This window comes from Solanum stenotomum, chromosome 9 (genome assembly GCF_019186545.1).
Source record: "Solanum stenotomum isolate F172 chromosome 9, ASM1918654v1, whole genome shotgun sequence".
NCBI lineage: Eukaryota > Viridiplantae > Streptophyta > Magnoliopsida > Solanales > Solanaceae > Solanum > Solanum stenotomum.
Genome location: NC_064290.1, coordinates 8345842 through 8356104, shown reverse-complemented (window position 1 = coordinate 8356104; position 10263 = coordinate 8345842). Strand labels below are relative to the sequence as shown.

Genomic DNA, 10263 nt, shown 5'->3' with positions numbered 1-10263 from the left:
TGAAGCTTTGAATATTGGAAGGTTTAGAGTTGGAGAAAAAGAGGAGAAAAGTCAAGTTTTCGGGGAAAAGGGCTGGGGCGTCGCGCCAGCCAGCGCGCCCCAAGAGGGACTCTGAGGTCCAGCCCCTGGGGCGCCGCCCCTACCAGAGCCCCAACCAGACCTCTCTGAAGTTTGAGGTCTGGCGCTCCGCGCCTCTCAGAGCGCCAAGAGTGCCAAGCTTTCCCATTCCTTCCCCACTTTCTCATACATGTTCCTAGGTGTTGTACCTATGTTCCCTAGTTGTTTCCCATACCCCAAGGTACGTTTAAACATCAAGAACTCATCCATAACACGTGATCAAATACCTTGAATCCATGATTCCAATTCAAGGAGGGTAAGTTTCCAAGTCAAGGGAAGTTAAGAGTTGAGTCTAGAAGTTCAAGAAGGGAGTCAAAGCAAGTCTTTAAAGCTTTCCAAGAGTCTTTGTTGAATGTTTTAACTTCATTTTAAGGCTCAAGTTTCAAGTTAAGTCAAGTTTCAAGTTAAGTCAAGAGTTTAAAGTTGAGTTCATTTCTCAAAAGTTATTAGGGAACTATGTATTCCCAAAGAAGTTTCCAAATGTTTTTACATTTGAGTAAGAAAGGAACTATGATTCCAAAAGCGCCTTTGGGCTAGTTTCCAAGAAAAAGGAACATTGTTTCCAAGTGAGCCTTCGGGCAAAGTTTTGAGTAATTATCTCAAATAAAGAAAGATGTGTTTAAAACACTTATGAGCTAAGTATTTTTGGGAGTAGTCTTGAGCACCGAATTGGGGACACGAGTTCATATAAACTCAACTCTCCATAAGAACCATGCGCCAACATGGGAGTTAACGGGTCATACTTTTTAGATGAACCCGTAAGATTAAGCTAGTGGATCCACTTAGTAAAGTTAGCTTCCTATATCACGACAAGGTATAGGATGGTCCTTGGGCAACGTGAGGTAAAACGTTGTATCACCACTAGGGCTCATAGTGGTGATTGTCGGTTGAAAGAGTCTCCCACTAAAGTTATATTACTTTTATATAAGTAAAGTTGAGTTGTTATTGTTTTATCTTTAACAAGCTAAGTTGTTTACACTATTTTGCAAGCTTTATATATTGCATGTGTCGTATTGCTTTATATATTGAGTTCAGTTATTCATGAGTTGAACAGAGCCAAGGTAAGAGTTCCTTTGTACTCCTTCCAAGTTTAAGTTGTGGTTTAGCTTTCCAGGTCGCATACTTGTACATTCAATGTACTGATGCCAGTTGGCCTGCATCTTATTATGATGCAGACACAGGTACCCAGGGCCAGCATTCGGTTCGCCGTTGATCTAGTTGAGTACTTCATAGTCAGTGGTAAGCCTTTTTGCATTCCGGAGGACTGAATTATTTTGTTCTCTCAAGTTTTGTTTTATTAGGATGTTGTGGGGTCTGTCCCAACATCCATCTCAGTATTTTAGAGGCTTCATAGACAGTCAGTCAGTTGGTTTGGAGTCTCTCATCTATGTATATATGCAAATATTCTATTTTGAGACTCGAGTTGCCTTTTTGGCCAGATTTTATTTCAGTCAGGTTGTTTTAAAACCTTGCATTGCATTGAGTTTTCCGCTGAGTTAAGAAAGTCAGGCCAAGGGTTCGCTTGGGGGCCAATAATGGTCTTCGAGTGCTAGCCACGTCCAGGGTGTAGGCTCGGGGCATGACAACGTATTTCTCAATTCTCCAAACTGACTAAGTCATGTTTTTACCCCAATAAATCCCTAAAATCAAATTAGGAAATTAATTAGAGAAAAGACTACTTTGCCCTTCCCTAAAACCGGATTGGGCCTTTCCTCAATCCAACAACCCAACTTTTGAAAGGCATATCTCACTCATACGATGTCTAAATCGTGCAATATCAGTGGCGTTGAAAAGATCTTTCCAAGGACTTTCCAACCATATCAAGAGCTGCTCCTAACTTCTCCTGAGCTAGGAGTTATGGCCGTTTGAAAATGGCCAAAACTCACTTTCTTAACTTAGACAAAATTTCCAGATTTTCTTATTCTTTCCAAAAATCAATATTTTCATATTTTAAATTCTTTATAGTCGTTTCTAGATGTGAGATGTTACAGTAATTATGATTTATTAACTTATACCTTATTTCATCACCTATAACAACATAAAGTATAGTAATAACAATTATGACTCAATTTCAAGTCAGACAACAGAAGTGTCTAAACATCAATAATATGTATATTAAGTTCAAATGTAGACTCATAATTTTTTACACATTGTAGTATAATTGTATGTCACGATCAAATCCACCGGGCCGTGTGGATACCCACTCTGACACCTAAGTAGGAGAATTATCATATCCCAATAGTTAAAACATGAGGAAAATTAACGAAAAACGAAGATAAATAAAATCATAGAGTTTTTATAAATGAAAATCTTCTTAAACAATTTCGGGTTAAGACTTGCAAAGTAATTAACACCCTCAAGGATCTAGTCTAAACAGGTACAAGAGTTACTAAGAGTACAAACTGGATGAAATAAATAAAAGACACAGATTCCACCATGCGGAAGGAAAAATAGAAGCTTTTGGAAATTTCTTCGTCTTTACCTAATGAAACATCACCAACCTGCATCCAGTCTATGCCCAAAAGGCATAGCAAGAGTAGTATCAGTACAAAATCACACATACTGGTAGGCATCATCGGTCAACCCGATGCCCACCGCATAACATAAGAAATCAGCTAGCAAGAATATGCAATAAACCACTCGCTTTTCAACCTTTACCCCCCTCTGGAATATCTTAGAATTACACTAGCACCCTTACTGCTAACCACCTTCTCAGTCAACCTACTTACTAGGTTCTTGATCTTAGGCTAACCATTTAAACGCATATGACAGTCCACAAATACAACTACAAGCATTCCGACTAACCACCCACGACATACCCTTACTTTCTCTTCTATGTTACCCTGCCCTTACCACATGGCACATTACATCAAGCTTTCTAACTACCAACCACAAATTCCTTATTCCAAGGTGAAATTCACCTAAGTAATTACATCACGTACACTACCCCCTCTTCTTACCCTAACAACACACGGACATCCCTTGCTCTTAATTATTACGACCCTTGAACCCTTGGCCTTCCCAATTCATTCGACAACCCGGTACGCAACCAGTTCACTCAACACAAAAGAACAATCAAATATAAGTCCTCATAACCATATAACCACTCCGGGGAATTACAATATCATTTATCATTTACGAACTACGAACAGTTTCACAATTCTCAAATATCATAATTATATCAAGTCATTGGTCTTCTCATGGAACCCAAACCCAAACTGTTAACATACCGGAACGTGGTATTCGATCCAATGTTTATGCCGGAACGTGGCAACCGATTCCATATTTATACCGAAACGTGGCAATCAATTCCATATTTATGCCGGAACGTGGCAACTGATCCAAGTTAGTGTGTCGGAACGTAACACCTGATCTATTCAACAAGCCACAATCACAATCACAAACACTACAAGAAAAGTATGAATTACATGGGGATTTTCCTGGGGATTTGTATGAAAATTCGTAGGAAACTTATTTTCCTACAAATTTTCATACTAATTCCCAAGAAAATCCCCATCTAATTCACATTTTTCTTGTAGTGAAAGTACATTCTCATAATCATACAATCAAGTCATGATTCATGACATTCATCATTCATATATCCTCATTTACAATTAATGTGATCAATAATGCAACATTCGCATACATNACATAGGGATTTTCCTGGGGATTTGTATGAAAATTCGTAGGAAACTTATTTTCCTGCAAATTTTCATACTAATTGCTAAGAAAATCCCCATCTAATTCACATTTTTCTTGTAGTGAAAGTGCATTCTCATAATCATACAATCAAGTCATCATTCATGACATTCATCATTCATATATCCTCATTTACAATTAATGTGATCAATAATGCAACATTCGCATACATACATGTATCATATCATAATGAAGCAAGAACAAACATATATCACACAATCATAGAATCACAACCATCATAATGAAGTATTCATCAACATATATCACTTAACAATAATTCGACCAGCTTAGCCCTAGTCCAGCACCTAAGGCTTCTTCCTATGGTTTAATCATGTCGTGTTCGGTGCACGAAGGCCTACACATGAATCCTACTATTGATTATCGTTATACTACGCAGTGAGCACAGATTTGTAACTACTCAATTAATAAAACCTAGAATACCTGGGTGCCAAGAAGTTGCACAGGGTTTTGGCTTTGATTCTTGTTTGTCTGACTTCGTGACGGTGATCTTGATTGGAAATATGCCATCCCTCACGCTCCTTACGCTAGAAATCTCCTTCTCCTTCTTTTCCAAGCTTATAGCAACTTTTTGGGGGTTTCTAGGGCGGTTTACGTCTAAATTAGGCATTTTAGGAAGGAGGAGGAAATAAGATTTTGCGTTATTTACTGTCACGCCCCGAGCCTACACCCTGAACGTGGCTGACACTCGAGAACCATTTTCTCAAATTTTTGCTTCTCCTAAATAACGACGGTTCGGATCGTTATATTGTATACTTTGGATCTCCCATTACTTCGTAGATATTTGTTCATATTTCATTGTGAAAATAGAACAAAGTAATTTTTTTTTAAAGTGAAAAATAATATTTGCTAATTGATGTGGTGTTTGACCCTGACATAAATTATTTCTTTTTTTGTATTTTTGTGAGTAATTTAGAGTGAAAAAAAGTAAAAACTATCTTTTGTTGTTTTTGAAATTTCTAAAATTTCTTGAAAAAGGTAAAAATAGATTTTTTTCGAATTTTATGGACACACATATATTTGGAAGTTGATATTAACTATTATTTTAATTTATTTTATTTTTACCGATATAATTTAGAGTGAGAAGTTGAATCGTTCAACTTTGATGTGAATTTAATATAGAATTCTTAAAATAAAATTTATATGTTTGAATAGTACTTATCCTAAATCATAATACCAATAGTTAATAGGGTTCCAGTTAAAAACTCAAAATACTCTAAAAATATTTTAAAAAATGCGTAATAAAAAATATATTTTAACTCCTTAAATAACATATACCTAAGTAATAAAGAAAGGAGTAATATAATGTATTATAATACTTATCATACTATTTAACTATAAATATACTACTTAACCATAGTTATCCAAGTATTTTGCACATGAGCTTAACGACTAATATAAATAGAATTTTACTTTTTAAAATTTGCTAAACCATAAATAGATTGAATCATTGAATTACTTTTTAAATAATTCTATCATCCTTGCTTTCATTTTTAATGTCCAATTTCTTTATTAAAAGTAGGAATTTAAATCTTAATTTTTTTTTTATCTATGATTAATTTATCTGAGTAGGGTGTATATCTATCCAATGAAATTGAACTCTGTTTACTAGAAAGCCTCATCGTGAGCACATAAGCAAACTATTCTTTAGCTTTTTACTCGTAAAAATATATAATAAAAAAAACTAGATTTTACTTTTAAATCATAGAATTTGTTCTAAAATGTGGAAATTGTTTGCATTTTTCAATCAACTGACTAGATGGAATTTTGCACTATATTTTATTTTATACCATATCACATGGATACAAATCTAGAGAATTGTAGAAAGAACTTGATCATATAAAGAGGAAAAAGTAAAAGGAATAACAAGAAAAAATAATAATATTTACTAAATGCATGCATGAGAGGAAACTATCCATAAACTTTTTGACCTAATTAAAACTTTTTTAAAAAAGAAGAAGAAACTAAGGACATGTTCCTTCACTAATGCATGAAAAAAAAGGTAGATTTTTGGTCAAACGATCCAAAAGCTAATAAGGTGGGTTGAGATTAATTTTTTATTAATTATTATTAATAGTATTAACTATAAAAACTCATAAATTTTAAAATTCTGAATAACTTCTAAAGTATATCTATAAAATTTAAAAACGTTATAACTAATGACCGAAAAATACTATTGATAACTGATTTAAAGTTGACATTTATTCAAACTAGATATAAAATTATATGATTTAGAAGCACAATGTTCTTACCATGTTTAGATTGAAATTTGCCTTAATTCACGTATTGATCACATAAAAGCCATAAATTAAGATCTTGTCCATGAATATAGAGAAATAGCACCAAAATTTACCACATAACTGTAACAGTCATTTACCAAGTAAACATAAAATAGAGAAAATAACATTCTTCATATTTTAAGTGAAGAAGTCAAAATGAAGAAAAGACAAAGAGAAGTCTTACGTGGCAAAGATTAGGCCCACAAGTCGTCATAAAGTGGGCCGGTCTCTGAAATTTGTTGACTCAAATGTATCCAAAAGAAGGCCCAAAGATCAACATTCTATCGTCACGAGCAAGTGCCGGACCTATCCGGGCGGTGAATTTTTTGAACGAGTCAATGTCATTTTCTCACTCCTTATTTTGACAAAATAATCAATGACATTCTTTTTCTTAATACTATTTTCTTTTTATCTTAATTATGTTTTATACCTTATATATAACATAAAATATCATAATAATTGATTATATATTTTTTACATTAACGCAAGCTTCAATTGATATTTACGTCATTTATTTTTTGTGTGCACAAGTAAATATTTAAATTTATATAAAAATTGGACAAATAGATATATTCGTCCTACATTATCAATTTTGCTTAGTGTATGAGATCTTAAATGTATTATATCACGTAAAATAGATGTATCTACTTACTTGAAATCGAATTAAATGATATTATGCTTTTCTATTTTCGCCTAATTTTTCTTTCAAATGGACCTTACTAAAACTCCTAGAATGGTCCCATATTTGACAGCTCATTTTTCAAGTGGGACATACTTGATATCCTTTCCAATTTGTTTAAGTTGTAGTATCATTTTTAGAAAAATCAAATCCCATCAATTTCTCTTCAAGGTTCAAACAAATCTAGAAACTCAACTCTTCTTCAATTCCACAATATTTTTTTATAAAAAAAAAATCCACTACTTTAATACTCCCACCCCTCTCCCCCCATNTATTTGGTCTTACTTCCCTAGTCTCAAGTCTCAAGTCTCAACTTCCCTTTTTATTAGGCGAGTCCATTGGTGTTATTCAAACACTCTTCTTCTCTCTCCCCTTTCTGTTTTTCATTTCTTTCTCTTCATATATGGCCAAAGGAAGTGGACTCTCCTTTGATCCAGATCCCATCAAACCTATTCCTACTGTCCTCAATTCTTTTCTTGAACCCCATAACAACCACTTTTATCCTCGTAACAATATTTTTTTCAATTTTTCATCTATGGAATCATCATACAACAACAGGTCACCACCTCCTACTATTCAATTCCCAGTAAACCTTAACTGCTCTACTACTCATCATGATCATGATCAAGACGAACAACACATCAGACCAGTTATTGATGAAATGGACTTCTTTGCTGATAAAAAAAATGCTACTAATTCTGAGGAGCCAACAACAGCTAATGATTCTGATAGAAAAGAATCAAACACTCCTCCTCCTGAATTGGATTTTAATATTAATGTAAGGTTAACCGAATTAGGAGTACATTTCATACCAAATGTTGTGAATTTTGACATAATTGTTTTTCATTTTGTAGACTGCTTTGCATCTTCTTACAGCAAACACTTATAGTGATCAGTCCTTAGTGGATGATGGCTTATCCCCTAATTCTGATGATAAAAGAATCAAGAGTGAGGTAAGACTAATTTAATATCACTCACTATACTGGAGTTGATTGATTTCTCAGATGATCACTCAACTAATCAGAAAAAGGGTGACTTTCTGATAAAGTGACCATATGAGAAATCAATTGGTATATTCTGTAATTTAGCTTTGTTAACACAGAAATCCTCTGTTTCAGTTAGTAGTTCTTCAGGCTGAATTGGAAAGAATGAATGGCGAAAATCGACGATTAAGGGATATGTTAAATCAGGTGAAAAACAATTACAATACCTTGCAGATGCATATGATGACAATGATGCACCAACAGCAACAAAATCAAGAAAGTGGTCAACGTGATGGGAAAAGTGAAGAAGTGAAACATCAACACCACAATAATCAAAATGGTCATGGAGGAGGAGGACAAGTAGTGCCTAGGCAATTTATGGATCTTGGCTTAGCTGCTTCTGAGGCTGAAGAGACTTCCCAGTCATCTTCAGAGGGAAGAAGTGGCAGGGAAAAATCGCGATCACCAGCGAATAACACTGAAGCAGGTTCCACAGGTGGGATTATAAGAGAAGATAGTCCTGAAAAAGAGTCACCTGGTTGGGGTCCTAATAAAATTCCAAGACTTGGCAATAGCTCTACTAATAAACCTGCTGATCAAGCTACTGAGGCTACTATGAGAAAGGCTAGGGTCTCCGTCAGGGCTCGATCAGAAGCTCCCATGGTATGTAACTTTGATTTAATGTATATATATATATATATATATTGATTTTGGTTTTAAAAGATTATTTGATAAAACTTTTTTTGTGATGCAATCAGATCACAGATGGTTGCCAATGGCGAAAGTATGGGCAGAAAATGGCGAAGGGAAACCCATGTCCTCGGGCTTATTACCGGTGCACCATGGCAGCTGGTTGTCCAGTTCGGAAGCAAGTATGTTTCTGTTTGTTCAATAATTTAGTTCTGTACTTGGTCAATCATGAATCTTAGTACTCTAATTAACAATAATGTGTTAGTTGTACACTGATTGTCAATACTAGTTGGTGTTGTGTTGCTATTGCTCTTTCTTGATCGAATACAAAAATTATTTTTTTTTTCCAACAATAAATCTTGTTAGGAAATATCTTGAGGAATTCACTTCTGAATTTATATATTATAGTAGTAATTAAAAGCAATGAAAGTCTCTATAGTGTCTATAACTTCAACCAGAAGTCTCAGATTCGACCTTCAAATAAAGAAGTGTTTTACCTCCTTTAGTGGGCTTACTCAAAGCGAGTCTAGATTAGCCGGATTAATGGGCAATGAATATTGAATGAAAGGGGGAAAAAAGGAAGTGTTTTGACTGAAGTGAATTTTGCTGCATTGATAGGTTCAAAGATGTGCAGAGGACAGAACGATCTTGATCACAACTTATGAAGGTACTCACAACCATCCGTTGCCACCGGCAGCTATGGGGATGGCCTCAACAACTTCCTCTGCAGCAAGAATGTTACTTTCAGGTTCTATGCCAAGTGCAGATGGGCTAATGAATCCCAATTTCTTTGCGAGAACTCTCCTCCCTTGCTCTTCCAGCATGGCCACAATTTCAGCCTCCGCCCCGTTCCCTACTGTTACATTGGACCTAACTCAATCCCCAAACCCATTGCAATTCCCAAGACCCCCAAACCCATTCCAAGTCCCATTTTCAAATCCAACTCACAACAACATCCTAGCAAATCCAGCTGCACTTTTGCCTCAGATATTTGGCCAGGCTTTGTATAACCAATCCAAATTCTCTGGCCTCCAATCGTCTCAAGATTTGGAAGGACAACAGCACCCTTCAACGATGTCATCCTCGATTAATCCATCCAACCACAACCCTCTAGCTGACACGGTGAACGCCTTAACCAGTGATCCTAATTTCACTGCAGCATTAGCAGCAGCCATCACTTCACTTATTGGCAATCCAGGGCAATCAAACAATGGTACCAACAATACAATTGCCACCACCACAACGCCCTCCAACAACAATAACAACAGTGTCACAAGCAATGGCAATAACAACAGCAATGGCAACAATAAAGTGACGAATTCGAGTTTTCCAGCAAATTGATTGATAGCTTGTCAATTAAGCTGCTGTGCGCATATTTTCCTTTCAAGAAAGAATTTTTTTCTTAAATTAATTTTTTTTGCTTAATTAGTAATCACGAAAACTAGATTACTATACAAGTTGATAAGATTTTTTTTGTGTGTTTTATAGGTGGCTTAAAACATATAATCTTCCATTCTTTTTTTGGCTGAATAATGTAATTCAAGATTTCTTATCAATACAAAGAAAAAATATTGGCAAAGAAAAGAACAGAAATGTTTGAAATTCATTTCTTGTCTTCCTTCTATTTTCTCTCTCTTTGTCAATAGTATTATTTAGTTATCGCATCGTTTCTTATTCTTCAATATGTACTACTATTTGTTACAGTGGCGGATGTATGTTATGGATTATGGGTGCTTAAGCATCCATTGCTTTTTGCAATAAACACTAATATTTGTTTGTAATATCTAATAATTCATTC

General features: G+C 35.0%; 1 protein-coding gene across 1 annotated transcript; it reads left to right on the top strand.

Annotated features, from left to right (window-relative positions):
- The first annotated feature begins 7100 nt into the window (after positions 1-7100).
- LOC125876860 (probable WRKY transcription factor 31) lies at positions 7101-10049 on the top strand. Its single transcript, XM_049558115.1, has 5 exons — positions 7101-7570; positions 7647-7745; positions 7911-8438; positions 8534-8647; positions 9084-10049. Exons 1-5 carry the CDS (start codon positions 7196-7198, stop codon positions 9804-9806), a joined length of 1839 nt encoding a protein of 612 aa, XP_049414072.1. The 5' UTR covers positions 7101-7195; the 3' UTR covers positions 9807-10049.
- The last annotated feature ends 214 nt before the right edge of the window (positions 10050-10263 follow it).

What these genes read in the sequence shown, in the direction of transcription:
- LOC125876860 (XM_049558115.1), top strand. Translation starts at nt 7,196, where the DNA reads ATGGCCAAAGGAAGTGGACTCTCCTTTGATCCAGATCCCATCAAACCT. An exon ending in AATTGGATTTTAATATTAAT is followed by an intron (nt 7,571 to 7,646) that starts GTAAGGTTAACC and finishes TTCATTTTGTAG; the next exon opens with ACTGCTTTGCATCTTCTTAC. An exon ending in CTCGATCAGAAGCTCCCATG is followed by an intron (nt 8,439 to 8,533) that starts GTATGTAACTTT and finishes TGATGCAATCAG; the next exon opens with ATCACAGATGGTTGCCAATG.